The sequence below is a fragment of the Camelus bactrianus genome, chromosome X, assembly GCF_048773025.1.
Source record: "Camelus bactrianus isolate YW-2024 breed Bactrian camel chromosome X, ASM4877302v1, whole genome shotgun sequence".
In the NCBI taxonomy this organism is placed as follows: Eukaryota; Metazoa; Chordata; class Mammalia; order Artiodactyla; family Camelidae; genus Camelus; species Camelus bactrianus.
This window is the reverse complement of record NC_133575.1, coordinates 76,981,582-77,005,373: the sequence shown is the minus strand read 5'-3', so window position 1 is coordinate 77,005,373 and position 23,792 is coordinate 76,981,582. Positions and strand designations below refer to the sequence as shown.

Genomic DNA, 23,792 nt, shown 5'->3' with positions numbered 1-23,792 from the left:
GATTACCAAGTGAGTTTTTCTACTTTATATATACTAGCTAAAAATAATTGCATTGATTATTTTTATTCTGATTGAATTTAATTTTTAAGAAAATTGTCATCACCATACAACTAAATTTTTAAAATACTGTACAATTTCTAAACCTGTAAGGAAAAACAAGCAAATTGGAGTGCAAGAAAGCCATGTTTTAGCAGGAAGCAGCTACTTCAAACTTCAATAATCAATGTTTTGTCTCCCCCTTCTGGACTATATAATTTTTTTTTTTTTTTAAAGCCAGCAAAGTAAGATTTGGTCTTTTTTCACGGGACATACTCAAATAATTGTTCTGACGCAAGTGTAACATTACATGAAGTAATCATTACAATACTATTCAATCAGTAAACTAATAAAACTTCAATTTAATAATACAATAGCATCTTAACAGTCCACAAATACATCCTGCCATGCTGAGTGGTATTTTATGGATATTATAATTACTAGGTGGCTTGTAGTAAGAAACATATCAATAACATTTTCAATTTATTACTTTGAGCCTGGCCATACCATTATATTTTTAACAGGAACTTTCTTTCAGTATGAACTTTTTCACTAGACTGGGGGAATGAATTCATTTGGCTCTATTTTGAGGAAAAGGTCTTACAATACTCACTTAATCAGCGCCCTGGATTCCGATGCCCCAATTAGATCAAACAAACATACATTGTACCTGCCCCTCACCTATGATGGGACTGTCCTTTTGACTCAGATTATTTAGAAACACTGCAAAAGGTACAACTGTGACATTCTAATAATATAAAATGGCTTATCTAGTGAGCAATATTCCAAATATGCCAAAATGATTAGCTCTTTTCTATCTGGGTCCACTGAGTCAGAGAAGTACACATGACCTTCATTGCCTAGTACAGATAATGAGGCTGCAGTTTATAAACAGATAAATGCTATTAGAATGATAAACAGCATATGTTCAGCAGCGATGTGCAGAGACTATATCTAAAATAGTAAAAGTAGGAGTCTGAAACAGAAAACCAAATTATAAAATTCTACTCAATGCAACAAGTGCTAAAGAAATGGTCTCGCATGGTGATCACCTTATTTCTGTTTCTGTGATTTTACTAATTTCTCCTTGATTAACAGGTCTAAACTGGACTCATCCTGTTTTACTCCAAACAGGGTCTTGCTCCTGACTTCTCCACGAATGCTCAAGTCACCATCACTTCAGTCGCCCACGCTTGCAATTTCCATCATTACTGATTCACACGGCTCCTCCGCCCTCTTTAGTCCTTTGCTGAGGCTGATATGGTCTACTTCCACAATCTCTCTCTCTCATCCAGAAACTCCACCTAGTTTTTACCAACCACTCTCCAGTTCACGGTCTTATCACTTAAACTACTGCAACAACTCCCAGCTTCAACTCGCTGCCCCAGACTCTAACCTCTCTGATTTCCACTGCTCCATTAAGCTTCCCCAAATACAGCTGGGATTCTGTCATCCGGGTGCTCAAAACCTTCCAGGATTCCTCACTATTCAAGTACCAACTCCTCGGCACAGCCCTCCTAAAATGACCTTAACCTACCTTTCCACATTTACAACCACTGATATGTTTAACCTGTTTTTAGTTACCTTAACAAAAATACCCCCATACTTCCCCTTGTTCACTCCCCGCCAACTACAGGGACCTCTTTGCTATTCTTCCAATACTCATGGCACACTCCTGCCTCAAAGCCTTTGCACTTGATGCCCTGTGCCTTTTATGTAAAGCTCTTTCTTCCCCAGTAGCGGTATTGGCTCCCCCAATTTCATTCATGTCTTTGTTCAAATGTCACTTGCTCAGAGGGCTCACCTATCTAAAACAGCGCATCCCTCATCCCACTCAGCTTTCACATCTTGCTTTTCTTCCTTCATAGCACTGACCAAGACCTGCCATTATATTTGATGTGTCTTGTTGTCTGTCTCCCCAGCTGGAATGTCAGCTCCATGAGGAATTTATCTGTATGGTTCACCATCCGAGCACCTCGGATAGTGCCTGGTATGTAATAGGTGTCCAGTAACTTTCTGTCCAAGAAAGGAATGACACTGTGGCTACAGAGGTTAACAAGGTCACGGCAATGACTGAGTGCTGAATCAGGAATTCAAATTCAGGGCTTTAGGACGCCAAAACAAGCACTATCCCAAAAGACTCCCTACTGCTTGCCCTAGGCGCTCATCTATTTCTGTCATGAAATTACCTTATATTTAACATTGTTAGATCTGGTCACTATAATGCAATTTTCCAATTATCATATGTAATCATGTCAATGCTTACTCTTTTTTCCCCCCTACAGAAGAATGGTTCTTTTTCCACCTGTGGGGAAATTACTCCTGTCTTGCAGTGAAATCAAATCAATCATCTTAGCTGATTTCTAAATCTGTTTTATGTAATGTGTTACTAAATAATAAAAACAATTTATTTTCTTTCAAAAAGTTTACAGCACTTATAACTAGAAGACACTGAGAAAGCCATTCAGTTCTTTCTATCTCTAGCCTATTCAATTCTTTTTTGCTATTTTAAGATATTGACAAGATATTTTATCATTTCCTTTCGTAGATGGCATCTATAACAAATCTTCAACTATTTTATTAAACCTTTAAAATGACTTCGTCAATATTATCTTGAGACCACATACGGTTTTAATTTTTTTCTCAAAAAAGCCCAGCAATAATCTATACTACATTTACACACAGCTTCCTATAGAAGCAAAACATTCTTTTTTCCATCCAGCTGAATCCTTCCCACCATTCTTGACCAAGAGTAAATCATCCTATCAAACTGCACACATTGTGCGTACTTAGCCAAAAAAATGGCAGCTCATAGTATTATCTTATTTTACCGTGTAATCTTCATGTTCTTTCAGACTAAGCATTTTATAGAATTTAATATCTTTAACCAAAAAAATGTAATTTAGACCTATTTTTTACAAGGCTTTTTATATGTTAAGTATATTAAATATCAACAGTAAACTTCAAACCCATCCTGAATTGAGTATTATCCTCATTTTATCGATGGAGAGACTGAGGTTCAGAGATGTTAAGTAAATTATTTAAGGTCACATAGTTAGTATGCAGCAGAATTGGAAGCTGACCTCAGGTCGATTTGCCTCTAAACGCATGGACCTCTACTAAAATTTGCATCCCTTCTTAGGGTCTACAATGTGGATATAAAAAGACAGACCCACTGGGTAATAGAGAATATTATTCAAGGGTGTACATTATTAGTACCTAAAGTAATATAGGAGTGTTATAAAAGAAGCCATTAAAGAACATATAATGTAATAGAAACTATAAGGTAAAGTAGAAAGTGATTCTATATAAGAGTTAAAAATAAAATGCTACAGAAGTTCAGATAAATTACTAGGAGGAAATCAGGGGGTAGGGGGATGGGAATCAAGGCAGATTTCATGGAAGAGCTGAAAATGGGCAGAAGGCTGACACAGGAAGGAAAATATTCTAAGCACAAAACAAACAAAAAGATCCAATGAGCCAAGTCAGAAGCAAGACTGCATGAGGCTGAGCAAATGGTTATGTTCAGGTAACAGCCTCATTTTTTTTTAAATTGAAGTACAGTTGATATACATTATCTAAGCTATAGGTATACAACATAGTGATTCATAATATTTAAAGGTTATACTCTATTTATAGTTATTATAAAGTATTGGCTATACTCCCTATGTTCTACACTATATCCTTGTAGTTTATTTTATACATAATAGTTTGTACTTCTTAATCCCCTGCCCCTGTATTACCCCTTCCCCTATATTACCCCTCCCCTTGTCCCTCTCCCTACTGGTAACCACTAATTTGTTCCCTATATCTGTGAGACTGTTTCTTTTTTGTATAGTCACTAGTTTGTTGTATTTTTTAGATTCCACATATAAGTGATGTCATACAGTATTTGTCTTTCTCTGTCTGACTTATTTCACTTAGCATAATATCCTCCAAGTTCATCCATGTTGTTGCAGATGGCAAAACTTCATTCTTTCTTATAGCTGAGTAGTATTCCATTGTGTATATATATCACATTTTCTTTATCCATTCATCTGTGGGTGGACACTTAGGCTGCTTCCATATCTTGGCAATTATAAATAATGCTGCTTTGAACAATGGAGTACATGTTTATCTTTTCAAATTAGTGTTTTCATTTTTTTCAGATATATACACCAGGGTGGAATTGCTGGGTCATATGGTAGTTCTATTTTTAGTTTTTGGAGAAACCGCCATACTGTTTTCCACAGTGGTTTCACTAATTTAGATTCCTACCAACAGTGTACGAGGGTTCCCTTTTCTCCATGTCTTCACCAACATTTGTTATTTGCATTATTTTTGATGATGGCCATTCTGACAGGTGTGAGGTGGTATCTCAGCATGGTTCTGATTTGCATTTCCCTGATGATTAGCAACATGGAATATCTTTCATGTGCCTGTTGGCCATCTGTATATCTTCTCTGAAAAAATGTCTATTCAGTTCTTCCGCCCATTTTTTAATCGGGTTCTTTGTTTTTTGCAACAGCCTGATTTTTAAAGTAAATTTATAAAAGAGAATAGTGAAAACTAAGGCTGATGGTAGTTTGAGAACAGGAAGGCCTCAAATGCCACCATTTCTGCTTCTCATCAACACTGGATAGATAAAACAAAGACAAGGTCATGTAGACCTGGTGCATGGCATACTCTATCTTTCCATTTTCAATCTGGCTTCTACATCGCTCAATTTTTGACCAACACATGTAGTCTTTAGGCACCCATAATACTTGTTATTTCTTCTCTCCGGAACACATCTTATGAAATTCTTATCTGTCCATTTTATCAACAAACATTTCCCATCTTTTGTAGATTAATGAGACCACATAAAATGAACCGTTTTGTATCTGACTTTCACCAGTGTGATTTTAAATATTGCTTTTTCACTCCTATCTCTAGTCTCAACAACGACAAAAAGGTTGCTTGCCCTTTGCTCCTGAAGGCACCATTCCCACCTAAAACTAGAACTAATCCTTTACCACTTCCTCTAGAAGCTGATTTTCTAGTTTCCTCCCTTTATTGCAAGACTTGCAGACTCCAATGTAAGCAGCAGCTCACAGACAAAGCAATGGGTATGAAACTGTTTCTACTGCAGATCAATCATAATATCTACTTCATTATACTGTCTTTCAAAACACTCTTGGACAAGATGAAACTGATCGCTGAATCATATGCAGCCACTCTGCCACCTTTCCTATACTATATCTTCAGATCTTATCTTTATTGTGTTTACCTATCTTCCCCATTAGACCTGGTATTTTGAGGGCAGGAGCTATGTTCATTGGGGAAGACAGACATATAATTTATAATAATAAAATATGATAAACATTATAATAGAGCTATATACATGGTGCTATGGGAAGGAAGGAGTTATCTAAGACTGCTTCTTCTTCTAAGACTGACATGAAGCTTAATCCTGATGGCTATTTAGGACCTTGCTGGGCACAGTCAAGAAGAAAAGGGCATTCCGGCTCAAAGAAATAGGATATGCTTGATTTACAGGTATTAAAGAGCAGAATGTTAAGGAATTGCCAACCGTTCCTGGACAGATAGAGAACAGGCGCATGTAAGAATGCAGCTGGAGATGAAATCAGAAAAGGACGCAGGGGTAAGACCACAAAGAGCAATAGGGGACCCTTTGAAAGTCCTGAGGGGGAAGCAGCACCATCTCCTGTGACACTGTACAGCGCGCAGGGGCGGGGTGAAAGAGCAAAGACCAGGAGATGATTGAGGAGGCAATGGCAATGACAGGTGTCTTACATGATGAGCCTGGACTAAGGCAGCAACAGCGAGGGTAAGTAGGGGAGAGAGTTGAGAGTTATTAGGAGAAATAATAATCAACAGAACTTGCTGACTGGATGTGGAGAAATCAGTAATATTTTAGTGACTTCTGGCACAGGCCATTGGATTGCTGATGGTGCCAAGGCCCGATAGAGAGGCTGGCTCTGGCCCACATTAACATAAGCTCCAGATTCCTTTATTGCCCAAAACTCTGTTATTTAACCCCACCTTTCCACACCCAAGCCTCCAGTTCAATGCAGGTCCTCACTGACTCACACATGTCTCCTAGGTAGCTCCCCCAACAAATGTCTACCATAATCCAGTCTTTCTCAAAGTGAGCTCTACAGCCTACCTGAAGAATCTCCAGTGGTGCTTGATAAAAAGGCAGTGTTCTTGGCCCTATCCCAGACCCCATGAGGGAGAAAATTTGCATTTCGGTATAGCTTCAACTTTGAGAACCATTAGCTTAATCCAGCCTGCCTACTACTATCAAATTTATTTTTCTTAAACCCTGCTCTTCCTCCTGTCACTTGCTTGCTAAACTAATTTCTCATCGTCTACCTGGACTTCAAGATTCTCTTCCAACTTAATTTTTGAATCTTTCATATATACGTTTTTGTTCTTTATTCTAACAAAGGCAACCTCATCTCTCACTTCCCTCTTCTCCTCCACCCCCTCTATCCAACAAAATTTGGTTCTTTCTCCAAGCCTTTGCATTGAATGTCACTTCCATAATCTGAGAGCTTCTCCACCTTCTCTCCTCCCCAGTCAAATCCCAGCTACCATTACTAACTATTCCTGAAAGTCCAGAACTTTGCATGGAGTTTTCTCCAATTACTCTAACTCTACTTCTCTCTCCTGCTTATGTATTCCTATTACTCTTACACTCAGCAGGCACAATTTAAGGTTTGATTATTTCAACATATATTATTGAAACTATAAATTCTCTCATTCTTATTTTCTAATCATCAGGGCACCTAAAACACATGTTGGCACATAATAAGCACTAAAGAAATATTTGTTCATTTTTGGAATTATCCCAAAAGATCGACAGCTTTTTCCCCCTAAATGTCGCATGAATTAAAAAAGAAAAAAAGAGGACTTCAATTTTTAAAAGCAAAACAAATGTAAATATATTCACTATTCCAGATATCACGGTACTTGGTGATGCTGTAGATAATGTTTCCTACCCTGTTTTTGAAATACAGACTGCTGAATCATGAAGGGCAGATAATTACAAATAGCTCTTAATCACAATACAGGCCACTTTTGCTGTATTATGTATAACAGTGTATCATGTCACTGTGACACTGAAATACGGTGTCTCAAGTACAGAACCTTTAGAAGACGGGAACAGAGAGAACCTTACAAGATAATTCAAGCCAATCACTTCAGTTTATCCACTTAATAACTGAACCTCAGAGAAATCACATGATTTGCCCAAAGTCACAGAGCTGTGGAGTAGCACCCAACCAAGACAAGCACTCAGGCCTCCTAACTGAACACCAAAGGTTGCTTTCATTACACTCTGAGCTTCAGTGATACTAAAGCAAAGTGAGATACTTTGATAAGAATTCCTGTTAGCATCTACCAGCCTTTTAGGAGTCTCTCCCTGTCATCCTGCAAAACTGAGGTCAAACACACAATTTCCTCAGAATCGTAAGGACTGAATGAAACAGGCACAATTCCAAAAAAAATTTGTAAAAGGAAGGAAAACTTTCTAAGACAAAATATACAAGCATACTCTAGTTCTAAAGCATTCCCCAAAGCCACAGGAAAAATACTTACCATAGCTAAATTCTAATCACCTGATCTTAATATTCTTCTCACTGCTTTGGTTAAAATATACAACAAAAGAGGAACCAAACATATAAAACACTGTAAGCAAAAATCACTCAATCCCCAAAAGCACACGTTCACATCTAAGGGTAAAACATCTTTTTGTACTCACCGTAACTTTACTTCCAACTATCTGCATGCAGGGGTCAACGGAGAGTGATTATGGTGTGAAAAAAAAAAAAAAACAAACAAACAGCAACAGCATTAGTAATCAGAAGCTTTTCACAGAAGTTAAGTGTTTAGTAAATTAGTAACTAGCTAACCATATGTGTATTTTTAATATGTTAGATCTAGAGGCTAACACAAATACACTGGTATTGATTTCTACCATATTTCAAAAATGTTTAAAGTCTGCAAAATAGAGATTCCCAAATAAAAGATGATTACTATTTGAGAATTTTTTTTTAATATTCTGTAATCGGCTACTCAGCCAGTGCAGTCTAAATATCAAGTAATGCAAGATTAAATGTAATCAGGAATCAGATATTTCATCAGCCCACAACCCCTCAAAAATTATCAATAGAAAATTGAATTTTTTCCAAATACTGCTTTTTTTCTCTTTCCTTGTTGTAATCAGTATACTGTTTAGGTTGAAATCAGGTGTTTTAGAATATAAATATTGCATATAAAGTCATGTATTAAGTTAAGAAATAAACTTTAGACTGAAAACTGGAAAACTTTATATTGTTATGAATTTAAGGTTTGAAACATTGTTTTATATTAGACTTGAAAATTACAAAGATAGATTGCTTATGATTCTAGTTTTCTAGGTCATCCTAGCATTTCTATTACAAGAGCAGAGTTTTCTATATAATGTGAAGACAAAGAAGCAGTTTATATTTAAACATACAGTTACTCATAAGGAGGAAACAGCTCAAAAACTGCAACTTCAGTCAAGCTTTCCTAATGGTTAAGAGATAAAAGAATTTCTGAGAGGCAGAACTGTGTTTAAGAAAGCAAGAGGCAAAAATCAGAGTCCCAAATGTAATTTGATGCCAAAATCCAAATATAAATCATTCTTATCAGATTTCCACACTTGAATATCATGTTCAAAAAAGAACTAATCTATAATCTAAAACCAACGAACTGAATCCCTATAGAGTACACCTGAAACTAACACATTATAAACTGACTATACCTCAATAAAAAATTAAACCATTAATCTGATAGCAGTTATTATCAATATGTGTTCTATTTTTCAATTAGTACTTTAAAAATAAAAAATGTAATTGAAATCCCAGTAAGAATCCTAAATTGAACGGGATACCTCAAGATACAAAAAGATAATGACAGTTTCCCACTAGGTTATTTCAGAGGAATCCATGAATCTCCAACTGGAGAAGCTGCTTCCTTAAATATTCATTCGACAGACTATTTACAGGCAGTGATTATTTGGTTGAATAAAAGCCTCTTTGGTGCCATTAACAGTCTTCTGAATTCAAAGATATGCTATTGACCTAAATTATTTCCTCCCACCAAAAAGACAGAGGTCTTATTTGTCCCTTATTTATTTAGCACAGACATGAAACTAAAAAAAGAATGCAAGCCTGTCTTAACAATTAAGGCAGGTCTATATTCAGTGAAACGACCAGAATATGGCCCATTTAATGATTCATTCAACTGGCAAAATGATTACATTTAGCTAAAGCACATCCAGCAAACAGATGACATGGGCCAAGGAAGCCAAAAGAAATTGATTTGGTCATGTTTGGGTTCAATTGTTTCACCATATCCAGGTAATGCCTGGAAAAGACCTGAGAAAGAAAATATCTGATAATGGCCAAGGCAAAACCACAATATATGTCTACACACATACTAATAGACATACTGCAACTCTCAACTGCTTATTATGTGAGTCAATCTAAAAAAAACTTACCGATGTATTCGGTTATCACTATTTTAAATTATTTCCTATCACATTTTTTAAATCAGTGATAACTTCATAAAAATATCATTTTACATATTTTTAAATCTCAACTTTAAAGACTGCAATTTAAGTTAGAAATAAACTAGTTTCTTAGTATTATCCTAATGGCATTGACATCTGGCAAACTGATGTTAGGATTTCAATGACTAAATGTTTCCTCATAGCTATCTATATAGCCTGTTAAAATATAACATGTAAGATTCCCAATAAATCACTGATGCATTTATTGTGCCTCTTTCAGGATTATGAATCGGTATGACGATGTTGCAATATTTAAAAAAGCCTGGTTTTCCATTTCTGAAAACAAGTCGGTGTTTTGAAAATCTACTCTTCCGCATTATCTGTGGCCAAATTATCCGTGTACCAACTGCCCTGGGTCAGGGCCATAACTGCGCTTGTTGCAATGAGCATGCGAGTCCAGCTCGAGCAGAGAAGAGGCTGTTCTCTGCTCCCTTATCTAAAGTCCATTCATCACTGACAGCAACTCAAGCTACTTTTTTCCTTTCACATTATGGGACTTGAAGGGGAAAAAAACTAAGCAATGGTTTTCAATCAGTATCTTTTAATTTCCTTTATATTCTCTTATTTCAGGCTAATTTGGACACAGTTAATTACACAACAAAAGACTCTCCTTTGCTTTAGAAACAGGTTTTGAGCACAAGCCTGTGTATTAGTTTTATCTTGCTTTACTGTCCTTACCCCGGAACCCAGGAGAATGACGGGCGTTTCTTATTAATAGTGCTCATATTTCATTGGTTTCTTTTCCAGTTCCATAGAAAATGACTAATGCAGGTGTTAAAGAGGTATATGTACAATTTATGTTTAAATTTAACTATAATTCTCACATGTTTCACATATGACTATAAAACATTTTTCCACCAGGGACTCTAGCCCTTAACTTTGTTTTCACTTCAAGTTTGAAAGTTTTGACTATCTGTAAAGTATTTTCATAAAGAAGTGCTTACAATCATATCTACTTTAAATGTTGGAAACATTCTGACCCAGTGTATCAAGCTGATGAAAAAGTAAGCATAAAAAAGCATAGCATGCAAAGCATATCTAGAGCCTACAAAAAAGACAGCAGGATGGAAACCTTGCTTACACACAGGTAAACAGCCATAGGTGAGGTTATAATTTATGCAAATTTTATTGTCATGATCATGCAGCAAAGGATGAGAAGATGGTTTGTCACTGTGTGGCATCCCTCTCACCTTCAAAAGGAAAATCATATATGCAATTTTCTTTGTTTTAGCCACAGAAAACTCAGCACTAATTAATGTCTCACCAAGGTGAGAAAGCTTTAAAACATGCTTATCAACAGGCTTTCTTGCATCCTAATATTGGGTCCATGAAAAATATTGGCAAATAAAATGTATAACCTTAGAACTCTAATGAAAGTTCTGTACACACGTCAGGTGCTCATGTGTGTGCTAAATGAAACAAATTTAAGTCATCTACTAGTTATAGTACTGATTTTGAAGCTAATGCCTTAAACACAGAATTTTCATGTATTTCGAGAAACATTTCATTTCCATCTTTCAAATAAAGCAATTCAAGAGAGCTCATCTAACATTCACCCAAATTTTAGAATTTTAATCTAAAAAATGATTCTATAACTTAAAATGTGCATTTTTCTGGTCGGTTGAAGAGGAAACAGTGTAAGAACAAGTGAAAGTAAGTTCTACACAGAGATAGAGTCAAAATCAAAAGGTTAAGGAATATGACCTTCATACAGTCTGCATCATATTCAGTCCCACTTACACAAACAGAAACAACAACAAACGAGCCAGAGACACTAACAAAATCTTGTCATTAAAAACACCACATAATTACTCATATAATACTATCTGTACTTTGCACTCAGATTCAGCCGTATGGATTTACTAGTGTATTTGCCTTTAGGAATTTGAAAAAATAACACTGAAGGTACACCCTGCATTTCCTGAAGCATTTTACTGTGAACAATAACTTGAGTGCAAAAATGAGAGGAGATTCATCAGAATTTCAAAGTAAAACCCTATGCCTCACCTAATTCTATTGAAAACGACGCTCATGGCAAATTTCACTTATCACTTGAAACATATTTCTGCCCTTGGATACCAGAAGCAAATTAAAAAACATGCTGTTGCTCTGCTCTGGCAGAGCTGCAATGCGTTATGTTTAAATAGTTCAGCGTTCAGATTTAGCTTGCTTAAAGTACAATACGGAATCAATACAATAGTAGAATTCAGGGCAAAATGCATCAGTAATTGCCACTGCAATTACTGTACTGAAATAGCATTAACAGGACAGCCAAATAATTTTAGAACGTATTTTTCCAATGAAGAACTATTTTATTCACTGGTCAACATTTTAAATTTAAATTATGTATGTTTTAAATATGACTGTGTATGTGTAATATACATACCACACAAACATAAAATCACTGGGTCTGTGTTTTGTGTGTGTGTGTGTATATATACATACACATGCATATATAATATATACACACATAGTGATTTTCTGAACTCTAAATGTGAAAAGCTTCTTCACAGAAATTTAAGAGAGACAATTCACCTTTTCAAAAGATACTTTTTTTCTTACAAAAATAAATCAAACCTGAAAACTATTTTTGGAAGCACCTTAGGAAATGAATAAAGCAACACATTGCATTAAAACACTAAGTTTTTCCTGCTGAAAACAAGTCTTCAAAAGCCCTACTTTCAAAGAGACTCACACACACACATTCAATTAAAGTTCCTCTTAAGCACCCTCCTTTACGTTAAATGAAGCTGTACAATAACAATTATGAGGTAGCTTACATAGGTTGCATCAAAAAAATAATGGAAAAAAATAACAAAACTGCTTATTAAAAATACCGCTAAAAATTTCATGCAAGCAGATACCAGATACATAGCTTTAATGTAAACTTAGTCAAACCTTGTGACTAGGTTATGCTTGTGTCTTCTCCCTCAAAATCTGAAATTTTCATGTAACAAACTGCAGACTAAGTGGAACACCTGCAAATTGCTGTCACTGGTTAGTGAGCGCATGAAACCTCCACCCCAAAACTTCCTAGATTAACTTAGAGCCTTCTCTTCTTTGCCTGGTTTATTAGAATGGAAGTCTAAGAACAGTTTTGAAATATATACTAAGTGTACCAAAGTACATGTATATGCTTTTTTACGAATAGTCTATATGAGTACATTGAGGCAAGAACTGAGAAATCTGAGGTTTGGTTATTTTTAAGCAGATAAAGCTAAGCTCATTACGTGCTTGCCAGGAAAGTCTCACTACTTACAGATTTGGCAGTAGCGGAAATATACTGGCCGACCATCTCACGCTTGGTGGTAAAATCTTTGTTTCGTAAAGGAGCTTTCCGTTCTTCGTTAAGGTTCATGTCCTCCTGTTAAAAAGAACATTTATTGTGAGCAGTAGCAAACTTCTGCTTGAAAGTTTCCAAAGTGATTAATAAATATTAATCTTCTCTGTCTTAAAATAGTAAGTCATGCTGTGACCAACAACACTCATCATTTTTGTGGCTCCTTCACTATTATTATTCAATCTAGGTACCATAATCTTCTATAAATTTTACCACATATTCATGGTTCATAGCTCTACCTACTCAACTAATGAGCAGAAAGAAAAACATATTTTTAAACTATTTCACAGAATAAACCGGCAGTTTACAGCATAGATATACATCATACAGCCTTAGCAAAGCTATTTATTTACCCCGATAGCAAAAATAAACAAATAAACGAACACTTTACTATTTGGCATATGCTCCTTTAGGATCATTACCATCAAGAAGAGTAAATATGATTTGTAAATTAACAGGAAATATGTATCTGTAATATGTCACTGAAGAAAAATTCATGAGAAGTTGCAGAATTTAGAAAAGCAAAAAAAAAATCAGAAACATAGTTATCTGTATTGGGGTAACAAAAACTACTCACTGAGGGGAAAAACAGTCAGTTACAAGAACACACTGTTTTGAGGTTCAATGAACTTTGGCTGGGAATGTTCCTTTATCTCGTGATACGCACACTTGTGCAACTTTCACTACACATACTATTTTTCTTCATTTTGAAACTCATGTTAACCCCTGCATCATATTAAGACACTCTCGAAGGGTCACAAAACCAAGTTGGAAATGACCATGCTTCAAAAAGCAACACAACATTGTAAACTGACTATACTTCAATAAAAAATATATATATACACCCAAAAAAAAAGCAATATCAAATGAAGAGACAACGTACAGAATGGAAGAAAATGTTTACAAACCTTACCTCTGATAAGGGATCTGTATCCAAATTACAAAAAGGATTCTTATAAATCAACAGTAAAAAGACAAATAACCCAATTAAGTGGGCAAAGGATTTGAATAAATATTTCTCTAAAGAAGATATACAAATGGCCAATAAGCATGTGACGTTCAACATCATTAGTCACTGGGGAAATGCAAATCAAGAGATACCACTTCACTCCCATGAGGATGGCTAGGATGAAAAGGTAATAATAACAAATGCTGGTGACGATGTGGAGAAATTGGAACCCTCACATGCTGCTGGTGAGAATGTGAAATGATGCACTCTGGAAAATAGTCTGGCAGCTCCACAAGAAGTTACAGAGTTATGACATGGCCCAGCTTATATCCAAGAGAAATGAAAACATGTTTCCACACAAAAACTTGTATGTGATTGTTCATAGCAGTAGCATCGAAGAGTGGAAACAATCCAAATATCCATCAAGTGATGAATGGATAAACAAATGTCATATGTCCACACAATGGAATAATGATCAGCCATAAAGAGGAATGAAGTACTGATACATGCTATAGCACAGATGAACCTTGAAATCACATTATGCTAAATGAAAGAAGCCTGTCAAAAAAGATGATACATGATTCCATTTATATCAAATGACCAGAATAGGCAAATCTATAGAGACAGAAAGTGGATTCATGGTTGTCAGGGGCACGGTAAGGGGGGATGGGAGAATTGGGGAGTGACAACTGACAGATATGTTTCTTTCAGGTGTGATAAAAATGTTCCAAAATTGATGTGATGGTTGCACAACTCTTTGAATATATAGAAAAACACATTGAACTATATCCTTTAAGAGAATGAATTTTACAGCATCTGAATTGTACCTCAATTTTTTTAAAAAGGAAATCAGTATTTTTATCCCTTTACTTGCTGAGCAATTCTTACATTATTTTTTTAATCAAGTAAACTAATGGGCAAACCAAAAAAATTAAAATTAAAGATTCATATGTGAGAATTGGGGGGGGGGGAACAAAGGAGCCATAAAAAAATATTCAAACCACATCTATCTATTGAATAGTAACTTTAATGACCACAAGAATCTCATGATCGATATTTGCACCCACTGCAGTGACTCTTATGATGATTCACTCAAAATCAATACCTATAAATTTCGTGTATATATACCTGACCCCCCTTCCTAATCACCTCTACTTCTACTTTTCCTATCTTATCTCATTTCTCATTTGTATATCCTACTTTTTAATGACTTAAAGGCAGGAGACATCTTTTTCCTCTCTTTCTCTCATAGGCTAGATCTAGCATTGTTGGATTAAAGCAGAATCACAGAAATGAGGCTAGATAGCACTCTTATAAAAAGTCAGAGATGCTCATCTATGTTCTGTGTCGATTTCAACTAACAGGTAACTCACAATCTCCACAGTCTGCCTGTCCCATTATAAGGCAATTTAATTTTTGCTAAGTTTTTCTTTGGAGGACTGGAGCTAAAATATGTACAACAAAATACTAATATGTTAAGGTGGCAGGACTGTGTCATTATTTTTTCTTCCCTACTTTCTAGAATTTGAATCCCTTATTGACTGAACATGGACCACACACCAGGGGATCATACTATGTATGCTAGGCTGGCTAAGGAGTGCAAATTTGAAAGACTGCTTGTACCCACAAATGAAATGAGTTATTATTTGTGAAACACTTAGAACAATGCCTGAGACTAGTAAATGCTCTATTTGTTAGTTAGATAGGTAAAAATAAACAATTCATGGTCTAGGAGGGAAAATAGATATGCAAACAAATCATTATAACAGAGGCATGTAGAGGATGTCTAGCCATGGTGGACACTGTTACGTTTAAAAATTTGGGCTACAGAAGTAATTCAAAAACCTGGTGCTGAGCATCCGAACTAAGAGAGGTCTGAGATAGCCAGACTGGACAGAGGGAATAAACTCAAGGAACATGTAAATGTTATATGAAAGCCACATTCTCTCCTTCAGGATAAAGTATACCTACCAGCTTCAACCTATCTTCAGTGTCTCTCTCAAATACTCTGTGTTTGATGAATCCAAGGAAGGAAAGGACTTTCCACCTCCTTCATCTTGTAATACTATACCTCTATTAATTCAGCCTTTGATTTTATGACCTTATTGGCAAGAACATCATTCTGCAGACTCACATTGTGTTTGTTTCCATCAAAACCCCTAAATACTGCTCACATATGCTAGACTATGTCTCTCCTATCTCAAAACATTCTAATTAAATTACAGTCTCCTGCAAACATGGTTAGCATGAACCTGCATCCCCCAAGTAGAATCAACTAAGGAACATGACAAGACTGAGTGTCTGTATTTGCACTTCACAGCCAGGCCTAAGAGTGTGGTAACACCACATCTGGCATCTCTAGGTAGAGAGCTGGCTCTTCCTTCTGGTGACATTTCTACGGTACCCTGGACCTCCAATTCAATTTTTAATGGGAAACACTGCTAAGATCATGCTATCAGAAGAGAATCATGGAGGCAGGGAGGACAGTAAGGGGAATACAGAGATTATAGACCTCAGAGGAATGTTGTCAAGATTAAGTGCGATCATGTACCCAAGCCTGGTGTATATTACCAGTTGTCCAAGAATGCTAGCTAGTAGTGTTACTATCACCTCCCTAGTCTCAGGGGTTTTTGGTTGTTGCTGTTTTAACACTTTTTATCTTACCCTTTTTGTATGTTCGAATAATAAAAGGTCGTCTGTAGTTTTTCTACATACACTATACGGTTACACACTTTCATTACTTTGCTTATGATGCTGTTGTCTCTGCCTAGAATGCTGTCATCTTCACCACCCTCTCCCTCTATTAACTCCCATCTCATCCCACCTCACCCCAACCCGCTCAAATCCCTATCTGGCTAACTCAGATACTTCTGCTAATTCTTCAGATTTTCCCCCAAAGCACCTCATCTAGAAATGACTATCTTCATTCTATTCTTCCATAATAATTTCCTATATTATAGCACTTAAAACAAAACTCTGATAAATCCGTCTCCCCCAAACTATAAGCTAACTGAGGGCAGAAACTGGGTTCTTTCTGATCTTTATATTCCCAAGCAAAGAGCATAGTTCCTGAAATGCACAAAGCATTTAATAGATATTTGTTGAAGCAATGTGGCATTTAGGAGCTTTTTCTCTAAATATCTTAATTTGCTTTACAGCCACAAACATTTTTTTATACCTCTAAATTTGCTGCACGGGTTGATTGCACATAGGTACCATTCATATGAACAGAAGAGATCATAATGACTCATCTTATTCTTATAGAAAGCAGCAGCATACTACTAATTAGGCAGCTAATACTTCCAAATCATTAACTCCAGCTTTATAATATAATCATAAAACTAAACAGAGCAATACTCATAATTCAATATTAATTCTAAACAACATAATTGAACATGAAACTACTTCCAAACACACTGAGTTCTTATAGTACTCAAAACACAAAAGTTTTTAGGATATTTAACATTTAGTTTGTACTTTCACAGGACATGAGAAGAATGTAGTGCTTTGTGGTTTTTAAAAAAAATGCTGAAGTCTAAATAACTGACCACTTATAATATTTGTATTGTATTTGCATGAAGCCGTATTTGTAAACTGAACCACTTTTTCTCCTTCCACTTATGCTATGATGCAATTCTCCCATTATAGACAAAATCCTTCACTTCTTCAGCCGATAAACATTGTATTCTTAAAGTTATTACTGAGGAGCTATATAAGAATAGAGTTAAATTAGAAGTCAAAAGGTGGACCAGCTGCCTATTCATTCATTTGTACTTTTTCATTCATTCATTTTCATTCTCTCTCTTTCCTCTCTCCCCCATACATCTTTAAACAGGTGACAATATAATTTCTTAAAGTTTCTTGTGTTCTAACATCATTTTCTATTTTCCTAACCCTTCCACTTGTTTTCACATTTGCTTTATGAGAGGTAAATGTCAACACTTTATGTTTTTACATCACTTTCTTCCCTACAGGAAGTGATACTTGCTCCTTCTTTCTATAAAATTTCTATAAATTTCTATGTATTTTCTATAAAGTAACTGTTTGTGTTTCTGCAACATGTATTGATTCCAGCTTTTAAGGCTGGATTTTCCACTTGCTGTTTTTAAATCTGAGTTTGACTTCACCATCAAATGTTTGCCCTCTTCCTTTTGTTTCTTAATAGTAATTATTCAACTATTCTTTAATTTCTATCCTGAGGGGACTTGTACCTCTGAAGAGAATGAACCAATGATACTCTAGTACCTAAAACTATATCCTAGCATGAACAGCAATTATAGTGATCTTTGATTATTTCAAGGCTATAAATTAATGGATTTTTACAACATTCGTTTATCAATTCTTTTCTAAAGATATGTTCATATAAAGATATGGTTTATAGAAACTTCCTCTAGCTTCTGTGGACTAGAAAGGACAGAACATTTCTTTTCAAAATTCTAATAAATGTATCAGGGATTTTTCACATAAGTAAATAATTGGCCAATTGTACCTGGTACTACTTAACTACCAAGCGTCTTCAAAAGAACCAGTGAATTTTACCTATATAGACTGTAGCCACATAACATGTAGAAGCTCACACGGAAAACAAAGCTAAAGGAAAAAAATTGCCCAAATACATTAACTCTACAAATAGTATGGAGGAGCCAAAAGCAGGAAAAAAGCATGAAATTAAGTGAATGTTACTGAGTATTGTACAAAACGTCTTCATCTATTTCTGCTTTCAGGTCCTGTTGGAGAGAACCAACTATGAACACCAACATATACCTCTTTACCATCAAGAAGGTAAATTTAGGATGTATATTTAGATATTAGGAAACACAAACATTATTTTCACTTTCCCATAATCCTTAATCCTGAGCTCAATACTCAATGGGTGATTTTCAGAGGTCAAAGATTACTTCAAGGATCCACTGTGGTTTGTGAAATATTTATTTTTGTTCAAAAACTTTGAAAAAAAATAAGCTGTAATATTTAACACAAGAATAACACTGGATCCACAGGTCCAAAAAGTACACGAGGTATCTTAAGGGGAGAGGGGAGTATTCACAACACATACTTGTTAACCATCAGTGTACTGCAATGCACTGCAGTTTATAAGTACTTGGTTAAGTAGACTGATAGATAAAACTAGGCAAAAAAGCCTAAGTCAACCCTCAAAACAACAACAGCAGCAAAATAGAAAAGCACCTTTAAAAGATTCCTGCAAAGACAACAGATTGAGGGCAATAATGACAATAATGCAAGCACAAGGGAACAAGAAAACGTAAGTCTGAGCCTTTCATCAGCCATATCCTATGATAAAAATAACGAAAATTTAAGGCTAATCGGAAGCTGATCCCACAAGATCAAAAAGTATTACCGTAACTATCTGAAATATGCATGTATATCAATTATCAGTGATGACTCTCACTTTATATGCATATTGTACCTTAAAATATTAGCTAATGATAGTATAAAGCTACCTCAAACTAGCAGACCATTTAAAATCCAAACATCTAGAGCGTGAGGGAAGCTTTTTCCATTTTCTCAGCAATAATTAGAATCATGCGACACACAACTCAGTACTCAGTGAAATTTTATAAACTTAATGACACATGTTTAGAAGCCTCTTTTGAATTTCTTCTTTCTTTAATAGCAAAAGACAAAAGGTCCCATGACACTGAGGGAAACACTTGGTAGAAGCAGCTGAAATACTACTAATAATAATAATACATCCCGAACAACATGGCAGTAAACTAAAACACATTCCTTTGTTGGCAAGTAACTGTCAGAAGACACATAGAAATCATTGCTGAAAATTTGCTAAAACAAGTATTAGAAAAATTACTCAGTGTGGGAGGTTTATCATAGAGTTGAATGAAAATACAGCTGTTTTTTCTTTTAAACAACTCAGCTTGTATTATTTCCTAGATTGTTTCAATAATGAAATATAAAAACCACTTTTCTTTGAGTCACCAGTGGAACAATCTAACAGAGAAAATGTATTGCTAAAATAAATGATTTATTTAATAAAAGGACGTATTATGAAAAAAACTTCAAGTGGGAATGTTAACCCACATGTTAAATTCAAACCATTGCAAGAAACCAAAATACACAAAGTGTTGTAGAGAGTCAAGGATGTCTTCTTTTTTTAATAAAAAGATATTTCAAATACAGTAGAATATTTACAATTTTTTTAAATGAGATGGGAAGTGAGCATGAAAATGTGCTGTACCTTACAGAGATATCTCTGGCTATCTTAAGACAAAACATTTTAAAACCTCTGAAATTTAAAATGACTTGGGCATTTGTCATCCACAAAACGATGAGTAATCCCTTAACAGTTTAACAACTAGTGAGAAAGTAACTGGCTTTCAAATGAACTTCATTGAAAACGACACACATTGGCAGACCCAACTTTCAGGTCGGCCTCCTTCCCCTTGCATGACTCACCTCTTCCTTCTTCGGGCATTAGAGGCAGTGTCTGCAGCGGACGTGAGTAGACAAACGTCGGGGTGAGGGTCTACATATCAAGAATGTGGAAGAAAAATCGCATAGAGCCCTGCATGTCCCTGATGACAGCTAGTGAAGCCCATTTCTAAAGCCCATTTTGAACCCATTTATTCACAAATAAACAGATGCAACACTTCAGATTAGTTCCAAGAACAACTGACTGTCATCAGGGAAGATGGAAATGTACTAGCCATGGTCCAGCAGGAAACCTTTGCTTGATTAATGGATTGGAATGAGAACATTAATACTATGATTTAATAAGTGTTGCTAACGATGTTCTTGTTCCACTTGGACCTATGTATCTTTGCCAGATTTATGTTTCAGCTGTAACAGACATTAAACCAAATATCAAAATAAAATAGACTTGGAACTAAACCTTCTAATTAGTCTCTTTTTTTAACCAAGACATAAAAAATAATGACACAGTGACACTGCTCTCACTAAAAAGTCATTAATCACAACAGCAAAGGCTTTGAACCCTTAATAAATAAGATAAACTCACTTTAAATCATTTTCAAATCTTGTTTCATGTTTTTCTCATTCTTTACTATGTCTGTATTTTATAACATACATAGTATCAGTACATATTTTAAATAAAATATATTGGGGTTACTTGCTCAAATATATATATATATATTTTTTTCTAACAGGGTAGGAAATCAAAAAGTTTAGAGACTACTACACTAGTTCAAAGGTGGACACTTTTTCTGTAAAAGGCCAAACAGTAAATGTTTTAGGCTTTGTGGGTCACAGGGTCTATATGACAACTACCTAACCTCTGCAATTATAGCCAAAAGGAGCCATCGACAATATGTAAACAAAGGGCTGTGACTACGGTCAACAAAATTCTGTTTATGAACACTGAATTTCATATAACTTTCATGCGCCCTGAAACAGTCTTCTTTTGATTTTGTGCAACCATTGAAAAATATAAAGACTATTCTTACCTTGGGAGTCATACAAAATAAAGTCGTAGACACGGGGATAGTGTCTGTCGTCTTTCTGTTCCCCTGCACTAACAAAGTATCTGACATTCAGCAGAGAACTGTCAAATAAATTTCTCCATGACAGAGAAATTTGTCTTTGAGGTTTTTTTCCCCCGCATTTACACCTTACATTCTGCTATATCACCTCCACCCGAACATATGCTACTTGATGGTAGAGATTTTCGTTGAGTTGTTCTCTGCTCTCTCTCCCCCTCTTCTGAGCTCGGAAAGGTACTTGTATGTAGAAGACACTGGAACTTGATGAACTAAACCATGCAAACTCTGAGAACACTTTAATGCGAAAAAATAAAAGCTAAAAATTCAGAAGTGACACTGGGTTCCATAGTATATTCGGATCTTTGTTTCCTCCCTGAGCCCCTGTTCTGGGTGAAGTACCCACAGTAGTGGGTTCACAGCTGTCCTACTATCATGGAAATCCCATGTTCAGTTGCTTGTCTCCATAACTAAACTCGGAGCTCTGGGGGGGGATGGCAGGAACTGCATTAACGTCTGCACCCCCAGCACGTAGCACACGACCTGGCACACTGCACGTATCCGTACCTCACTGTGGAAATCCATTCATGGTCCCCCAGCCCAAAAATCACTAGCAGACTTTTCAAACAGAAAAAAATATCTTGGAAAGCATTTCTATGTATAAATCAAGAACAGAGGCAATGAATTGCGAAGGTTATCAGCTACAGTCAAAGAAGATTTGCAAACCTAGTTCCTTTAATTCCTCTTCCTGGGACTCCTATCCTACCAGTCCCTCAGTTGTGGACCTTTGGTGAGAATTATATCTTGGAAGGAAATTTAAAAGTGACCCAGATTTAGTTACCTTTGAGACCTCTCTACGGAGTAAGCTTTGCTCCTCTTTCATATGCTTTTCTTAGGAGTCTGTGTAAGAAAATAAAATGACTAGAAATGATGCTGGTAATCTCAGTCTAATGATATGGAGTAAGGATACTGGAAATATAAGAAATGGAAAGTATGCTATCTAGATAATTTTGAAGGATCTAGTCACTTCCGCAAACTATTTCCATGCCTTATTATAGATTTTAGGACTTATTTTACCATTAACTTATTTTATGGTAACTTAACCATTAATTAAAATTACTTAGGCTGAGAACACTAAAAGGTTCTCATCCAAGCTAACCAACACCTCAAAGACAGGTGTTGGGTGAGAAAGCAAGTCACGGTAGCGGTCACGGGAAAATGACCACAGCACCTGGAGCGCAGACTCAAACAGGCTCTCGAAACTGATGAAAGGCAAAGGTGAGCGAACAAAATGAAAAGCTTTGTAATTATTTATAAGAGTTCTACCAGATGGAATATGGGATAGAAAATTTAGCATTTATTGCATATGACTGTACTATCATTAAATTATGCCAAAAATGCAAAATATATTAATTGCTGAAGAGAAACAAAGTATAAAACATCACATTTGCATGTGGAATCATATACTAAACATTGCCTTTGTTTATTGTTTTTGTTCTTGCTTTTTAAATTTTTCTTCTTTTTTGTTTTGTTTGCTTGCTTTTGGGGGGGTAGATAATTTGGTTTATTTATTTATTTTTAATGGAGGTACTGGGGATAGAATCCAGGACCTTGTGCACGCTAAGCACGCGCTCTACCACTGAGCTATACCCTCCCCGCTTATACACTGCCTTTAATAACTGAAGTTGAAGTGCGCCTAGAAATCAATCATAAATCACCACTAGCCTCATCTTTTTATACAAACTATTCAATTACCTATATTAGAACACAGTCCTTATTGACATATCTATGTGACTCTACTTTGACCAATGTAAGAGGGACCTCCACTCAAAAGACCCCTGTGCTAGCTAAAAGAAAATAAGTTCCAATTTGAACTTCCAAGACTTCTCTATGTTTACTTTTTAAGCTTAAAATGGAAATCCCCTATCCCCTCCCCTCCAAAAAAAGAACAGCTGCATACAAAAAAACAGTAATATTCAAAAGGAAATGCCAGTGTCCAGACACATCTTTCTCCTTGCTCTAATCGCATTAATTCAGTTTAGATAAAAACGAGTTATCACTATTAAACATTTAATAGGCCTTAAGCAGTATGGTCCATGTACAAAAACCAGTTCAGTTATTCTCAGTAAGCTATGATACCTAAAATGTTGAACAGTTATTCAATTACAGCATTATTAATTTCCTTATATTTGAAGTAGAAGAGAAGCAATAGTTCACCAGTCCTGATTAGAGACAATACAAAATGTCTCTAATTTACATAAGAAAAGCTACAAATATGAACCTCATTTAAATTTGGATTTGGGGTTCAAGGTCATATGCAATATTGTGATAGTTCAGTCATCTTTTAAAGCTACCTCCCCCAAAAGTGTGGCATCAGTATTGTTGTTTTGGTCCTACTAGTTTTCCCCACTT

At 35.7% G+C, this 23,792-nt stretch overlaps 1 protein-coding gene across 4 annotated transcripts in view; it reads right to left on the bottom strand.

The window, feature by feature from the left end:
* The window catches only part of DIAPH2 (diaphanous related formin 2), a 797,042-nt gene that overhangs the window by 715,238 nt on the left and 58,012 nt on the right, over nucleotides 1-23,792 (bottom strand). For 3 of the 4 annotated variants that reach the window (XM_074359372.1, XM_074359371.1, XM_074359369.1), the window contains 2 exons: nucleotides 12,879-12,983; nucleotides 7,784-7,804 (listed from right to left, as the gene is read on the bottom strand). In XM_074359372.1, coding sequence (XP_074215473.1) covers nucleotides 7,784-7,804; nucleotides 12,879-12,983 — 126 coding nt within the window. The remainder of the gene's footprint in view (nucleotides 1-7,783; nucleotides 7,805-12,878; nucleotides 12,984-23,792) is intronic. The other variant, XM_074359370.1, reaches the window with a different exon arrangement.